The 17,570-nt window shown below is 48.1% G+C and overlaps 1 protein-coding gene and 1 pseudogene across 1 annotated transcript in view; both read left to right on the plus strand.

Moving 5' to 3' along the window:
• The first annotated feature begins 715 nt into the window (after positions 1-715).
• On the plus strand, positions 716-3,114 carry LOC144102757 (uncharacterized; annotated as a pseudogene).
• A 781-nt stretch (positions 3,115-3,895) lies between these two features.
• Positions 3,896-17,570, plus strand: part of LOC144115799 (uncharacterized) — a 36,556-nt gene continuing 22,881 nt past the window's right edge. The window contains exons 1-3 of the mRNA XM_077650291.1: positions 3,896-3,996; positions 10,560-10,619; positions 11,092-11,385. Coding sequence (XP_077506417.1) covers positions 11,114-11,385 — 272 coding nt within the window. The 5' untranslated portion in view covers positions 3,896-3,996; positions 10,560-10,619; positions 11,092-11,113. The remainder of the gene's footprint in view (positions 3,997-10,559; positions 10,620-11,091; positions 11,386-17,570) is intronic.

The following is a 17,570-nucleotide window of genomic DNA, read 5'->3' on the forward strand; positions in this document are numbered from 1 at the left end:
CTCTTCAAAAGATCCGGATCTCCAAAGGAGCCAAACGGCTCACTGAGCCAAAGACCCGGCTCTTCAAAAGATCCGGATCTCCAAAGGAGCCATTCGGCTCACTGAGCCGAAGACCCGGCTCTTCAAAAGATCCGGATCTCCAAAGGAGCCAAACGGCTCACTGAGCCAAAGACCCGGCTCTTCAAAAGATCCGGATCTTTTGAAGAGCCGGGTCTTCGGCTCAGTGAGCCGAATGGCTCCTTTGGAGATCCAGATCTCTCGTTCAGCGAGCAGGCGACCCGTTCACTCAACCAGCTTTCTCGCACTGCTAATAGATGGCGTGCAAATCGCACCCAGCAGCTCTGACGGACGGTTCGACATGGCTAACTGAACGACAAACCAGCTTTCTCGCAGTGCTAACAGATGGCGCGAAAATCTCACCCGGCAGAAGACCCAGCGACACAGCTCTGACGGAACAGACAGTTCGCCGTTCGGCACGGATCACTACGCTGGACTACGGTCCTATGGATCAGTGAGCCGGATCTCTAAAAGAACCGCCGCTCACTTTTACTGAGCCATGGCTCACCCGCTCTTTTAAAAGAGCGGCTCAGAAGATCCGGCTCACTCCTGAGCGACCCATCTCTAGTTTTGCGTTGCACGTGCGTACGCTGACGTTTACTCTCTGCAGCCGTCGTGTGACTGCAGCAATCCTGCGATCCGCAGAAATGCCCGGAAAGTGTACATTTCAAAGCGCGTGGCTCAGTAACAGCGCCTACAAGGATTGGGTGGCACCGGATGCTACGAATCCACATCGAGCAAAATGCAAACCTTGTGGGAAGTGCTTCGACCTTGTTGCTATGGGCGAGTCTGCACTGAAAAGCCACATGAAGAGTGCAAAGCACAGCGCCTGTATGAAGAGAGCAGCGGCAGGTTCGGTGCGCGAGTATTTTTCCGCTAGCGCGAGACCCGTAGATACTCCATCGCAGTCGTCTGACGTCAACATCGCGTGGAAGGTAAACGAGCTGGGGACAGATGCGGAAATTTTATGGACGCTGAAGTTAGTCACAACCCACTGCTCCTACAGATCGTCGTCGGAAGCAGGCGAGTTGTTTAAACGCATGTTTCCTGATAGCGAGATCGCTAAAGGCTTCTCATGTGGTGAGAAGAAATGTGCTTACATAACCTGCCACGGCCTCAGACCTTTTTTTCTGTCATCGCTGCAACGAGATATAGAACGGTGCGAGAACTATGTCGTACTTTTTGATGAGTCTGCTAACGAATGCCTTCAAGAGAAGCAAATGGACGTGCACATAAGATTTTGGGACTCGTCCAGAAAGGTGGTAACGAAGTAGTACACTTCTGTTTTCATGGGGCACGCAACGGCTGAGGATATTAAAGACCAACTTCTGAGTGCACTAGAACCGTTGCCACTGGCGAAGATTCTTCAAATCTCAATGGACGGACCCAACGTGAACCTGAAGTTCTTCAAGATGCTGCAATCTCACCTGCAGCAGAACTTTCAAGTCCACTGTCTTGACTTGGGTACTTGCAGCCTCCACACTGTGCACAATGCCTACAAGGCAGGCGTCATAGCGAGCAAGTGGGGACTCGACACCCTTTTGTCCAGTCTGAGTGCACTGTTTGAGGATGCCCCTGCAAGGAGGCATGATTTTTCAGCACTCACTGGGAAGGCAGTATTTCCTCTGAACTATGTTGCCCATCGCTGGGTTGAGAATGTGGCAGTCATCGAAAGAGCTCTGGAACTCTGGAGTGATGTGAAGAAGTTTGTGGAATCCGCAAGGAAGAAGCAAGTGAGTCTGCCAAAGTGTGTGTCTTTTCAGAACATTGTTGAATTCATTCAGGACACATTAGTAGTGGCAAAGCTGAATTTTGCTCTTAGTGTTGCTGCCACACGAAGCCATTCCTAATGGAATTCCAAACAGACAAACCGATGTTATTTCTTCTGGCGAGAGACTTGGAGACGATAGTCAGAAAGTTAATGACAAAATTTATCAAGTGTTCTACATTGTCTTCAGCAACGGGGATCACTGGCATGCTGCAGATTGATATAGAGGACCCAAAGAATCATACACCACTGGAAAAAGAGGATGTTGGTCACACAGTCGAACAAATCCTGAAGAAGTGCAATGCAAGTGCAAAAGATATATTTCAGTTCAAGATGGAGTGTAAGCAGTTCCTAGTCACAGTGACGAAGAAGGTCCTTGAGAAGAGCCCCTTGAGGTTCACAGTGGTTAGAGGCCTTTCCTCGCTTGACCCTCGACAAATGTGCTGCAGGCCTAATGAGTGCCTGGCAGGCCTCAAGAAAGTGTTGGAAGCGCTCATTGCGGCAGGGAGGCTGACAGATCAGCGTCGAGACTCTGTACTTGCAGAGTACATGGAGCTGTTGCAAGAAAAACATCAACTGCGACTTTTCGAGAAAGCCACCAGTCTGGACACCTTTTTTAGTGAACTTGTGCAGTTCAATGCTTCTTATGCAGAGCTGTGGAAAGTTGTAAAATCTTTGCTTGTGCTAAGCCATGGTCAGGCAACTGTTGAGAGAGGCTTTAGCATAAACTGACAGATCTCTGTAGAGAACTTGAAAGGCCTCTCTTACATCTCACAACGAATTGTGTGCGATGGAGTGGAAAAAGCTGGTGGTATCTTTAACATTGTCATCACAAAAGATTTGAGGAAGGCGGTATCAGCTGCAAGACATCATTATAGTGCTTACTTGGAAGCCCAGAAAAGGCTGGAACAAGAATGTGTCAAGCAGTCAAAAAAGCGCTGTGCTGAGGACCAGCTTGACAGCCTCAATAAAAAAAAGGAAGATACTGGAAGCAGCTGTTAGCGATCTGACTGCATCAGCAGACGACTATGCTGAAAAGGCGGAAGCAGCCAATGACCTCACTTACATAATCAAATCAAATTCTATGAGAAAAGCAGCAAAGGCTAAGGCTGAGCAATTGTTAAACCTCAACAAAGAGATTGAGGCAAAGCTTCAGGATGTCTCTTGAACTTTCCTTGGTGCGTCTTGACAGATATGTTATCCTACATTGAGTGCAATAAAGATATTTATTTTTTGAAAATACTTTTGTGTTGCGAAACTACGAAATACAGCTTCGTAGCAAGTCCTTGAAAACCTCCTAGAAGGGCCTTGAAAGTCCTTGAATATCCTTGAATTTTTTTTTGTATAGCTTGTACGAACCCTGTAATCTGCAGCACCACCCTGTAAACCACAGATGTCACTGTTATGGGACGATAGTTACATCTGCTTTGTCCCCCTTTCTCTTATATATCATGTTCATTCTACTTAATCGCCTTTCATCTGGGACTTTTGCATCCACTGTCATTTTGTTCACTACCTGTATTAATGTTTGCTTGGATTTTGGTCCTAGCTTCTTTATCAGCATAATCGGGATACCATCTGGTCCTGTTGATGTGCCACTAGGAACCTTCTTCTCTGCCCTTTCCCACTCTCCTTGCTCAAGTGAAGCTATTGCTGTAACCGGTCTATCCTCCTTCGATAAATTATGTACCCCATTCCTTTCTGTAAATTTTGCTGTCATCTTTGTTCCTATGTGTTTTATTGCTTCATCCCCTTCTAGTTGAATACCATCATCTGTAACAATAAATTTTTGTTCTAGCCTAGTCTTATTACTCATTGCATTTAGATCTTTCCAGGATTTTTGGGCTGCTTTTCTATCCTTTTTATTTACTTTTTACATCCATTGGGCACCCTTCTCATTTTCTCATTAATCGAATAGGATGCTTCCCTTCTACACTTTATGAAGGGTCCCATTTTCTGTCTACTTCAAATTTTGGTTCCCCCCTCTTCTTGGAATATCTGTGTTCCCTGGACGCTTCTTGACGTATTCTACTCACACAGCGCCGCCGTGCGGCAGACGCGAGCAGTGGCGCTGCCGGCGTCCGACGGCCTGAGGAGAGCGTTCTCACAGGCACAGAAAGCCAGTCCGCGCAGGAGAGAGAGGTAGTTTTATTCGGAAGACCCAAATCTGCGTGAGTATTGTTATTTGCTGCTTCGCAGTATTTTCCCGTGCTTTAATTTCACGCCTCTCTGAACGAGATTTTTAAGTTCGTGGTGTGTTGAGGAATTTGGCAACCAGTTGTTTTGAGAACATTTGTCGTTAGGCCTGACGGCGCGTTTCACGAAAGGTGTACATACCAAGTAATTATCATGCTCCTTCGCAATTTGGATCTCGATTTTTGCTCTGTCGCGATGCATTGCCTCTGTATTAGTAAATCCAGATAGATTCCACGCGTCGGAAGTTTTTTCGAATGATTTATACCGGCGAAACAGGCATGGGATTTTCCGGGCGCGGTGTAGAATGCGTGGGCGAGGCCTGCCTGGCGTTGCATGTCTCCTCGCCCAATGTCTCCTCTCCTCCTCCCCTTCTTCCCCCCCCCCCTCCAGAATGAAAGAAAAAAAAATCTCGACACGCCGCCGACCCGACAAATACACCAAAGATCGGCAGACCTTGTCTGTGGCAGACCAAGCTGTCACACTAGGCCGACAACGACACCAACGCGTCCGATAGCCAGTTGTCTTCGTAGTGTGACATGCTTTGACGCCCGCGACGGCGACAAAACCAGTCTGCCGACTGTGTCGTCGCGACATCAGTCGCCGAGCAAAAACATTCACCAGACACGAACACGATTCCGCTATAGTACTTTCGCATCGATGCCGTAGCTCAGGGCGCTTTGGAACTAGCCAGCGCAGTAATAAAGGAACTTCTCTAGTCACCTCTTTACTGCCAACCTGTCCCATAATGAAATAAAGTTATGCTCGATTTCCGTGACGGCTTCAGCAGCGGATTTAGCAGACGTCAGGCGAGCCGCTCGAAGTAGCCGCAGCAGCAGGCGGCTATAGGATGAAATTTGCTCGTATCGTAGTTATCACTTCAACCATTGCCTCCTCTAGAAGGCGATGCTTCAACCAGCACCGTGGCATTGGCCAACGAGCCTCAGTAATGATACCTTTTTGGACATTCATCTATGTCAGAGCTTATGAACGTAAACAAACAGTACTATGGAAACCAGCTAGGCTTAGCAACGAGTACGGCAGCCGGGAACAGTAATAAAGCCGGTCGTGGCCGGGAAGCAGCGCAGTTCGTCGCCCTGGCGCTCCCGCAGGCGGCGTCTTTGCTCGAATATAGCAGGCGGACTTTCTGATAGCATGGCTGTTTTGTCGTTTTTGGTGCGAACGTGAAGTAAACCGAGCCTGCTCGCCGGCAGGCCAGCCTGGATCCCGTCCGCCGCCGTAATAAAAATCAGCTTAAGATTGTTTTTGACGTAAGCAGTAAACGCCGAGACAGAGAAATGTGACAGATGTATCATTTCTGAGGATCGTTGATCAACACCGAGTTGCTGGTAAAAGCAACAACTGTGATACGAGCAAAATTTCTCGCCAGAATCGCCTCGCAAGCTGCCGCTGGCCCGCCGTTGCGGTCCGGCTCGCCTGTTGCCCGCAGCGGTCCGCTAGCTCCGCAGCCGAAGGTGTCGCGCAAATTGACCATAATTTTAGTTTATGGTGCGATTATACTGTTAACAGCCAAGCGATATTAAGAGATAGCGCAAGCTACTTGCGAAGCGGCGTCCGCTGCGCCAGGCAGCAGCGCAGTTCGTCGCCTGGCGCGACCGCGGGCGGTGCCGTTGCCGAAAGCTCGCTACTTGTGCAAGCATGCTTTGTCGGTGCTCGTGTATAGCAGGCGGTCTTTCTGATAATATGGCTATTTTGTCTTTTCTGGTGCGAATTTCAGCACCAAGTCAAGCAGTAATCAGACCGCTGCGGGTGGCAAAGCCTACGCTTTGAGCTCGAGTCGAGCGGCGCAGCGATGCTTGCTGCTCCGGGTGTCCGTGCTTGCAGTGGGGCTGCAGTTCGCAAGCAGCGACCGGTGCAGCGCGCCGGCCGAGATTTCACACATGGGTCGCCTGCTTTACTTCTGTCGCAAGTGTCACACTGGGGAGCACCTCTGAAGGCTGCAATTTCCTCTGTTCTCCATGGCGTCGATACCGTAAAGAAAAAAAAATTCTCCATGCCGTCGTGGGTATAGCAGCAGCTTCGAATTCCAGAGTTTCCAGTTCGAATCCGCGTGGTCGAGAATTTTTTCATTTTATTATTTTAGCCTTAAATAATCTCTCCCGTCCTGTTTACTCGCGAGCGACTGGATTGATTTTTCGAGCTATGCCTTTCTGACCCAGCAATAAGTGCCGCTCAGTACTGGGCTGCACTCAACCTAGGTTCATAATCACGATTGTTAATGACTTTGTTTTACTATGGTGGGATTTATTTAAAAGAGTTAAAAATGAAGCATCCCGGACCATGAATTTCGCATAGCAGGAAATGACAAAAGAAGAATGAGAACGAGAAAGGGCCAAGTCGGCAGGAGGTCTCGCACGCTGTCTTGCTAGTGTGACATGGAAGTTGGCGGACCATCGGCCAACTGCCGTCTTGTGGGAGACCTGGCGCCGATGCCGACAGTCGGCCGACTGTTTTGGTCGGCGCAGTGCGACATAGAGCCGGACATCATGACGACATGGTTGTCAGACCAAATCGGCCGACTGTTGGACGAGTGTGACATGCCCATAACAGAATCGGTGACTTCATGCCCGGGAATCCTTTCCTATCGGGTTCGGGACACACCCTTACCTAAAGCCTATTTAAACACTGGAACTGTGCCCACCGGAGTCATTTTAGGCTGTTTCGTGTTTGTCGGCTTCTTTCGTGAGCACATGTCCTTCCGAAGAATGTCTGCCATCCGCAAGGACCCGAAGTTCGCCGAGATGGGCCGCATCACAGAGGACGACGAGGTCCAAGAAGCGTTCGTGAAGCGGTTCAACCTGGCACCGCAGTCGTCGGTAGTGTGACCCAGCCCTCCGCAGCCTCCATGGGCCGGCCGGCCACATCGGAATACTGGGGAGTTTGCGGCCAGCTGGGGTTTAACGACCAACGGCCAAACTGTGACGGCCAGGTTGTCACGTACTACCACCCTTCAACTAAAGGGAAGCGGGCCCAGTTTCGCTGCAACAGATGCCGCAAGCAGCTCTCTCAACTCCACGGCACCGCTGCCTTGCATGAGAGTGCTGCTCTTCAAGCAAGTGGAGGGGGCTCGGCAAGCTTTTTTTGCCAACAAGGATCGTCTGGGCCGCCCGAATGTCAAGTTGTCAAGAGCACGCGTATTGTACCTGACGTACTGCATGGTGAAAAGGATGCCAATTTGTCGCCAGGGAAATGCAAGGTGGCGAAATATGCAAGCAAGCTTGCACAGACTGGACCAATTACGTCCAGGAGGTGTGCTGCAAAAAGGTCCACCGAGCGCCTCCGATGGGTAGTCCTGGGGAAGAAATTCAGGTGGACGAATGCCTGATGAGAGGTAGGCGAAAATGCCACCGCGGCCGGCTTATGGCCGGCGACAACGTGCCGCCTCATCGCCAAAACAACTACGGCGGCGTCGTCGACCGAGGGCCATGGATTTTTGGTATGGTTTCTGTGGTCACAAAGGAGCTGGGCCTGTTCAAAGTAGAACGAAGAGACGCGAAAACCCTGGGCACCATCATCGCTGCCAACGTTCTCTCGGACCACCATCAGCAGCGACGAGTCGGCCGCTTACCTGTGCATGCCAGGACTGGTTGACGGGAACGGCATCTCCATGGGCCTGTCTCACAAGACCGTTAACCACTCCACAAACTCATCAAGACGATTCGTTTAAGCGCACTTGAGCATTTAATTATGCAATGCCAGCTAGGCGACAGAAAACTCGCGAGAGCACCGAGCTAGCATGCAGCGCTGGAGATACGATGGGGCACGGCGGGTCTCGAGGGGAGGGTTGGTGAAGAGGAGGACAGAAGGGAAGGAAGCGTCGCTGCTCCCCGAAATGATGTAGAGGAGGAGAGGTGCTGTCTGCCGAAGGGGCGACTGAAATAATGTAAAGGAGGAGAGGAGGAGAAAGAAGGGGAGGAGAGGCGACGTTGGTCAAGGAGACATATGCAACGCCAGGCAAGCCTTGCCCTAAGGAGGCTTTGGCTCCGTTGGTTCTTGTCCCTGCCAGTTCCCACACCGTAAGTGAACTTCTGTTGCACTGTACTGTAAGTAAGCTTCTGCTGTAGCCTTCTGCCAGTCCGTTACTACAGAAGGTAAAGCTTGTCTGCCTCGAAGCGAGTGGTAACGATTGTCATTCACGTATGTGGGCCGATGTTTTACCATCCATGGGTTGAACAAACCCGAAGCGCGCGAAGTCTGTACGCGTTTACGTTAAAATGCCCGTAACAACGCTAAACCGCCTGCAACAGTGAGGCTAGTGCTTGGCTCCGACGTTTCATTTTGGTACGAAAAACAGCACAGCGGTTGCTGTACCTGGGCACAGGAGTGTCGCTCTTTGTTTCTAAGCTGATCGACCAAAGGGGCATTGAACTTCAGACGTTTTACTGACAGTACATATGTTTTATAGTGAGAACGAAGCTTGTTTTATTGAAACGTAGTCAGACGCTGCGATTTCGGCCGGTGTGTAATTGTAAAGGCAGAACAACAAGGCAGCGTTTCTTTGGCGTCACGTCAGCGTCTCGGCTATCATCGTCAGAGGCGAAATTTTGACGCTATTTGTCAGTATCTAACACCTTTCAAACGCAGAAATTTTGCCTCCGGTGACTCCAGTAGCTGAGACTCTGAAGAAATGCGCTGCCTTAATGCCGTGAAACGCTCACGTGTACGCTTTGAGTTGCAGTTCTGCCTTTTGTTGATTAACTCATTGTGTGCTTGCAGAAAAAAAAATTAGATGCACGAGGGATTTTGTCCATTGTTTGTTTTCAGACTGGACGCTTGCATATGTCATGATAGTTATACATAGCTTCATTGTTTGTCATTGGAATGCTGAATGCTTATTTGTGCGCTGTGTAGGAACTTTTTTCTTCTCGCAGGTTGGGAAGGGACGAGCAACATGTGTTCATCCCTTCCTAACCTCTGTGAGAAATTATTCCTGTGCGGTCCCAAGCAACACACGCAGCAATGAAGCGCTAGCTCATGCAGTAAGCGATTTAGTTCAGTGGGTTCAGTGTTTATTGTTGAAACAAATGGAAAGGCATTGCCAAAAATTAAGTAGGAAGTTTCGAAAACGCACTGAAAACATTTTGGAAGCACTAGTTACGAACATACTTTTGGACTTTAATACGTGCAGATTAGGTCATAATTAAATGGACCAGTGACATAACACAGCATTCGGCATTGTGGGTGCACTTTGAGCACGAGTCTGGTACACTGGTGTTATGTTGACTGCGCCCTCTAGGTACGGCGCAGTCCCTGCCTTTGTGTGTTTTTGCCCTGTACCCCGATTTCTGAAAGTCTATTCTCGAAATTGCTGGCGTCTTTACTGCACTGCTGTTGCTAGTGTGCTTCAAGAATACTTTCAGGCTGTGGTACCGCTGTTCTGTTTTTTAAGCTTTTGTGTCACTTCTGCTTGAATGAGTACATTGATGCAGGTATGGGGTGCAGAACATAAACTGTTAAAAAAGTTAGGTACTGCGCCTGTTCATATTCTTATTGCACATCACCAACATGGCACAATCCCATGCTGGTGATGTGTCATCAGTAGAAGTGCAAATTGTGAGTGTGCAGAATGTCCACAGCCATTAGACACTTTATTTTAAGAAATGTTATCGACCTACTGTTCATCTGTTTACTTGTCTCTTTATATTTATCTACATACTTTCAGTATCCTGTGTTTAACTATCCCAAGCAGCAGCCTTGTTGTCAGAGCTTTTTATACAAAACATGCTGGCAGTAAGCGATGAAACCCTTAGCGGTCTCTACCCTTATCTTGTAGGGATTCCGATGTTGAGATTTATGTTGCTACATGATGTTAAGTGTTGATAACTAGAGGCTCAATATGTTGAGTGCAGTTGTAGTGACTCTCACGTCACATTTTCTGAGCACTAAATACTGGTGGTTGCTGACTATATTACAGCCAATATGTTGCAGATTCCTGTCCATTTAGAATGAGTCACGTGCTGCTACTTTCATTACTAGTGGGGAGAAAACCATGCAGCACTGGTGAAACCAATGGCTGAATCATTGACCTTTCCACTGCAGTGGTGGTTTTGTGGTATGAGCATTCGCCTCTCATTTTGGAGGTGTGGGGAGGTGGAGCTTGTTTTGCACGTAAAAAGACAGAAAAGAACTAGCAGACTTTGCACTGAGAAGGATGATGGCAGTGCAATAGGCATTTATTGCACTTAAATCAGTGCTATGGCTTTTGCCAATATTGTTCCTATTTCTACATCTCATTACGACATAAGCTGTTCTTTCTTTCTGTATTTGCTCAATTTTGCAATTCGAAAAATGTGGACAGGTCAGCACACTCCTGGCATGTCCTATCAAAAAAGTCTTTTCATCCTGGGTTTTTGTTTTGTGATGGTTGTAAACATTAGTTTTCAAAGTTGGAATGCACATTTCATGTGTCTGGGATCTCCGTGATTGTGAAGAATTCAACCTGCTTCAAGATTTTCCTCCATCAGAGTTCACATTGTGTCAGTTTAGTCAAGGAGTGAACAGTTCTTTGTGTTGGCTGCAGGGGAACAGTCATTGCCAAGGAACTGTGTAGTGGGTCTAGCTCCGTTTGCTTGACGGCAAGGTGAGTGACCATCTTTATTGGGAACCACAGGCAGCCTAAATTAATCTGGAGTCCTGCACTACTGAGTCTTTCATAGCCCCTTTGCAACTTTGAGGTGTTTTATCCTGCATACTGTTGCCACAGTGGTTCAGTGGTTATGATGCTCGGCTGCTGAGCCGAAAGACACAGATTCGATCCCGGCCGTGGCGGTCGAATTTTGATGGGGGTGAAATTCTAGAGGTCTGCATACTGCACAATGTCAGTGCACATTAAAGGACCCCTGGTGGTAAAAATTTCCAGAGCCCTTCACTGTGGTGTCCGTCATAGCCTAAGTTGCTTTGGGATGTTAAACCCCTATAAACCAATCCTGCATCCATACCATAACATACCATACCATTTTTATTAGGAGTGGACTTTGAGGAATATTTCAGGCTGCTTAGCCAGCTCACCCATGAGATGGCTCATTCTGGTGGTACATTGCCTTTTTCTGCAGAGCCTGTGCAACAGTGTGTGACATGATGGAGGCATCGTCTGACTCCCCGCTCAGCACTCCTGGCACGTCTTCTGCTGAGTCACTGGCTGATGAAACCGGTATGTCCCCTTCTGAACCACCGGCCGAGAATGAGACCCCCCCTTCTCAGCCACCAGCCAAGAAAGCGAAGGCATCCAGAGGGCCACGGAGGCATTTGCTACCGAGACTGCGTTCCAGCCGTGGGCGGAACTTGAAGCTGCCCATGCACTTCAAGAGTGAAGGCTTGAAGGATGACTATAAGAATTGGACGGCCAAGTGAGTCTAGGGTGTTTCTTGCAGACTACTGCATGCTGCAGTAGCTGACCTACTCTACATGCCTACAATCTTTGCAGCGGTGGCTTCTTTGAAGGATGTGTAATGCGATGAGTTACAGCAGTTCTTGTGTGTGAATGTTCAAATTTTCAAATAATTGGGGAATAATACTAGCTCTTGGGTTCACATGAGACCTTACCACGCACAGTTCTACAGGTCACTTTCATTTGGCTGCACAAACTGCACTTGTTCCGTGGAGTTCTTTGGCGGTGCCGCCATCGTGCAGCAGGGGCGGCTCCCCTCCCCCCCACCCTGTTTCGCTATTTCAACCACTGTATTATATTTATTGCAGCCTTTCATGCAAAGCCTCCTAAAGGACATTCAGTTGAAACCCGGTTTAAAATATGTGGAAATATGCGGGGACAAACCTTTCGCCCCGCCTGCACTCCCACTCCGTGGATGCAGTGTTCCCATTCGCTAACCGCGGAGGGGTTCGTGCTCCAGGGACAAAGGGAAGGGACGACACAGCGTTAACACTCATATGCTATTTATTACACTTGGAATCAATACACAGAGCGGGCCAGCTAGCTACAAAACATCAACGAGGCATTCCTCGGAAATAGAAGACTGCGTAAGAAGGACTTTCGACTTACCGGCTGGGGCAGGGGCGCGACTTTCAACGTTTGTATGCGCTGATAATGGCGGCCGGATTCTCCCGTGCGCGCCGCATTCTTGAGGCAAAGCCATTCCCTAGCATTTGCTGGGGAAGGCGACCAGAGCGCCGACGATGACGGCCGACGATGAAGATGGGCCGCATCGAAATGGAGGGGGGGAAACAGGTTCTCCACAAATAGTACACAGGGACTGCATGCACATGTGCGTATGTGAAGCCTGCCCCCCCCCCCCCTACAGCACACCTAGCGGATCGGACCTGATTGGGGCACACTCGGTCTGGAAGGTGCCATCTCTGGAGCACCCCCTCCTGTAGGTGCACCTGCGGGCACCCACCAGTCTTTAGTTCCTATTTATGTAGATGACTCTCATTTATCATCAGATTAATGAACCTAACGAGTCTCATCTTGTACAGGAGGATCTTAATGCATTATCATAATGATGTGTCGTGTGGTAAATGCAGAATATAATGTTAACAAAACCAAGGTAATGACATTCATTGTACTCCATCTCAGTAATTCCTTGCAGCATTACCAAAGCTGCGATGAGTTCACAGGCGATGTTCTGACACTGCAGATTGTTGTGCCAGTATAAAACGGGCATATGGGATAGCATGTGCTAAGATTGCATGCTTTGTGGTGTACATGTGCCAAACACTGTTTCAAGTCTAGCTTTACTGTATGCTTGTGTTATGTATGCTATTTCCCGAGTCTAGCATGCGTTGCTCTTGCCACTGCTCTTTCTAATGGCAAAATATTGTTTCCAAAATGGTGGTGCACTTTAAAGCAGGACTGCTAGCTTCGGACTATATTATTCGTTCTTGCTTGCACTTTCAGTACGTTCACTGGCCATAAATGGGGCACGAGGCTTTTGCTCTATCTTATCTCGCCTATAACAAAACATATGAGAGATAAATTTGCAGTATTTTTTATTTAGACTGACGGTTCTTCCACTTCTAGGCTCTGGAGCAGCGATGGTTTGAACCATATTTATGTACGCCACAGGCAGACACGCTGATGACGAGGCACGGAGGAACGTGTTTAACGCACTCTCCTGATTGTTTGTGCCAGTCGCTATCTTTTATAGTGCCTCAAGGAACTCTTGAAATACAGTATACATGTCGCTACAATGTGCCATTTTCTTATGATATCAACCATGCTCCCATTGAGTGGATAAGTCAGTTCAAATGACTGTGTGTCATCATGTCATGGAATCTGTACATGGAATACACCTTCAGCAGGGTGAGTCGAACACTCGGACTAGTTTGAAAAACGCACTACATGTGGCTACACCTGACACCAAGCTCCTGGTGTACAACATTCTAGTCAAACTGCAGCTGGAATATGCCTCTGTTATTTGGAATCCGCATCAGGGATATTTAACACAGTTACTCAAATCATTACAGTACTGTGCAATTCGTTTTATTACTAGCAACCACACATGCGACAGTATTACTCAACTGCAAAACTTCTTGAATTTTGAAACATTCCATCAGTGAAGACTCAGTTCTTTATCTCAGTATTTTCAAACTCTGCCACTACAGCTTTCCAGATTGAACAGATTCGCCCTTCTTCACATGTAGTGCAGTACACTGACCACTGATTCAAAATATATCTACCGCTATCTAGGTCTAACTTGTTCAAATTGTCACCTGCTTTTAGCCACCTTTAAAACGATGAAAGGACGAGTCTATTAATAATTATGGCACATTTTGTGCTGCAATGTCTTCTGTATAGGCCTGCCATTCTGTATTCTGTGTTCTCTTTGCATTATTGTTTCGTCCCCTTTTGTAATATTCTTAGTGGGTCTTTAAGGGGGGACACGACTCTTTGGCACTGAAAATCGGCCCAAAAATCAGATTTTCAATCTTTTAATTTTCGTGTTCCTCGCACCATTCCGCATCTGTATGCAAATTTCATCATTTTACCCCACGTAATTAAGAAGTTATAGCGATTTAAAAATGCAGTACCACACCCACGGCCTTTTAAATTGTGGACAAACGACACCCAATTTCGATCGCCCGGCGCATCGAAACTACGCGCTCTACCGCGGCCATTTTGGTCTCGTTCGAAAGCGCAGGCTTTCGGCTTATTTTTTCTTTCGAGCAGCAACCCTGTACATGCCGCCTTCGCCAAAAAAAAACGAAGGGAAAAATAATAGCGGCGCACGCAGCTATTGGCCGGTTTAGGCACGTGATCAAAATGGCGTCGTCTGGTTGATTCCAGCAAGCTAGCCATGGAAAGCAGATGCCCGGCGACGCCATTTTGTCTTTCTGCCGACCACGCTAGTGCAACGCGAGAACCATGCCAGGAGGCGCGAAGAAGTACCGCTCTGTGCACAAGTTCGGGCGAAAGCGTGCAAAAGGAAAAAAACGTGTTAATGGCATGACATTGTTGCATACTGTGCAACAAGCAAGCGCCAGTGGTTCGGGGTTGCGTGACGGTCACGTTGTGGGTGGCGACGCTTCTCCGTCTCCGCTGGATAACGGCGGTGTTCTTCGTGCCGATTGGAGCCGCGTACGACTTGACACCGCACCTGTCACTAACATAACTCAAGCGAGTGCCCGTGAGCAGTCTACACTTTATCGACTGGAATCGACGCCGGCGACGGCACGAAAGACCGCGCTGTTCGCCGGTGCAAGTGGTGCGTTCGCAGGATCAGACGCAGACGGAACAGCCTCCTACGCAATAATTGACATCAGCATTGCGAACGTCCTCTTGGATGCCATGCGGTGCAAAACGTGTCGCGGATGCGTGAGGTTGATTACCAGCGACCAGAGCTATGGCCTCGCCGTGAAACTGATCGTGCTATGTGACAACTGTGGTGAGATTGCGGCCGAGTGGAACTCGCGGAGGGTTGACGGTGAGAAAAAGTGCAGTCCTTTCGAGCTCAATATTCTTGCTAGTCGAGCAATGCTGTCGACTGGTAACGCCCACACAGCAATGAACGATATCTTTTCAGCAATGGGATTGTCGCGGCGGGGCATGCACAACAAGTTGTTTCAACGGCACTTGAAAAACACACTGCAAGCTGCTGCTACTCGAGCAGCCGCGGCAGCTATGGCACAGGCCGCGCAGGCAGTGGCGAAGGTATATGACGACTTGTGTTTTGGGCACAGGGGGAACATTGCTGTGTGTTATGATGGCACATGGATGACGCGCGGGCACTTGTCACATATAGGCGTCGGTGCCGTAGTGGAACTCTGCAGTGGTTATGTGCTCGATTATGTGGTGCTATCAAACTTTTGTCTGGGCTGCGAAACTGGCCCAAAGCCGAACACTGACGGCTATGAACTCGGGATATCGCGCCACGAGTGCCAAAAGAACACCAACTGCAAGGCTGGCCAAATGGAGGTAGAGGCAGGCAAAATTCTATTTGAGAGGTCTCTACAGCACCACAACATGCGCTACACAACGATGTTATGCGATGGGGACAGCCGCACGTTTAATGCCCTTCAAGATGCTAAAATCTGTGGCTACATTGAAGTAGTCAAGGAGGATTGCATAAACCATGTGCACAAGCGTATGGGAGCAGCTTTGCGCAACCTCTTGCAAAGGCACAAGGGTGCAGGAAAACAAAGTCTCGATGGCAGAGGAAGGCTCACAGCTAATCTAGTTACAAGCTGGCTACATATTATGGCCGAGCACTAAGGTCAAATGTAGGTAATGGGGATCCCATGCAGCGAGCCGTGATGGCGACATATTACCACATCACGTCTACTGATGACTGCCCCAATCACACTTTGTGTCCCACTGGTGAGCAGTCTTTGTGCCGCCACAACGCTGCAAAAGCAATAGAGGAGCCCGAACCGAAGCTTAAGTACAGTCTGCCAAGCGATGTGGCTGAAGCTCTTTTGCTCGTGTACAGTCGCTTATCATAGAAGAGCCTGCTGCAGAAGTGCATTCGGGGGAAGACCCAGAATTCAAACAAGAGCTTCCACTCGATCATCTGGACCTTGATCCACAAAGAGCGGCATTCGTCACTGTTTGCTGTGGAAGCAGCCACAGCAGAAGCTGTGCTGCACTTCAATGCCGGCTGCAAGCATACAGCAACAGCAATTCTGCAAGAATGCAACGCGAACGTGCCAGCAACTATCTCCAGGAGAGCTGAAGAAAAGGACTTGCGCCGTAACACGCGTTCTGCGAAGAAGCGGGCGGCTTCGCTTGGCTTTGCTAAAGTGGAAAAAAAGAAGCACCGCGACAGCATGCACCCTGACTATGCTCCTGGTGCATTTTGAAAGCATGCGAAGGTCTTTGGGGTTTTCTTTCCTAATTAAATATGCTGTGAGGCTTGAGTGCTTCTCACAATCCCCCACTTTTGGTGGTGTTGCATTTTTGAAAGATTAATATCTCCGGTCCTGTTCTTGCTATTGCTATAATTTTTTTTTTTTTTTGCTATAAAGGGAACCTTGTGAGTCACATGACACCAAGGTAATTGCAATGACCACAAGAAAAAATTTACTGAGAAGGTTATCTGTCTTGGGTACCCAAATGGACCTTTCCTTTCAAAAGTTTCCTATTGCATAACTTACGCTGAAATTGGCATAAGCCATTAATTTTTGCTTTAGCTCACTTTCCACTAGTTTCTGATCATGTTGACATATCAATCATTGACATAATTTACATGTAGATACTGCGAAGAAGCGAAGATGTTTTTTCTCGTTTTCTAAAAACTGCAATTTTCAGGGTTCTACAATTTTAGAGGAGCGATATCTCTTAAACTATTTGTGCTATAGCTCTCATTCTTGTTCTGTTAGAAAGAAAAACTCTTGGATAGTGCATTAAGACTAAAATATGTTCAGTTATTACACAGCAAAAATTAATTATCAATCTTGGGTGCCAACTTGGGCTTTTTGTCACAAAAGTTTGACTATGTGCAACTTTGGTTGAAATTCTTCTAGCACATTAATTCTTGTCTTGTTGCACTCTGTGATCCTTCTAGATCACTCTGGCTGGTTTATTCTCATCATGCCATAGAGTGTTTAGTAATTAGCTCACCTCCAAACGAACAACATGAATTAGGTGAAATATTGAAAACTATTTCATCTACAAGAAAACTAATCAGATATTTGAAATCAGCATGCAAAAATATGCAAATGATGCAAGTTTCAACCAAATCCACCCATATATAAAGAAAAAAGTTCTAAGAGGGTGTCCCCCGTTAAGCGGATTGTAAATAAATAAAAAATGCACCTCCTACCTACGGCATCTACGCATCACCAAGCCACCCTCCAGAAGCTGATATCCACGAGAAGCCTGCAGCAGAATCAAATGGAAAGCTGCAGTGCCCGCCGCGGTGGCTCAGTGGTTAGGGCGCTCGGCTACTGATCCGGAGTTCCTGGGTTCGAACCCGACTGCGGCGGCTGCATTTCGATGGAGGCAAAACGCTAAGGCGCCCGTGTGCTGCGCAATGTCAGTGCATGTTAGAGATGCCCAGGTAATTGAAATTATTCCGGAGCGCTCCACTATGGCACCTGTTCCTTTCTTCTTTCACTTTCCTCCTTTATCCCTTCCCTT

Source organism: Amblyomma americanum, chromosome 1 (genome assembly GCF_052857255.1).
Source record: "Amblyomma americanum isolate KBUSLIRL-KWMA chromosome 1, ASM5285725v1, whole genome shotgun sequence".
In the NCBI taxonomy this organism is placed as follows: Eukaryota; Metazoa; Arthropoda; class Arachnida; order Ixodida; family Ixodidae; genus Amblyomma; species Amblyomma americanum.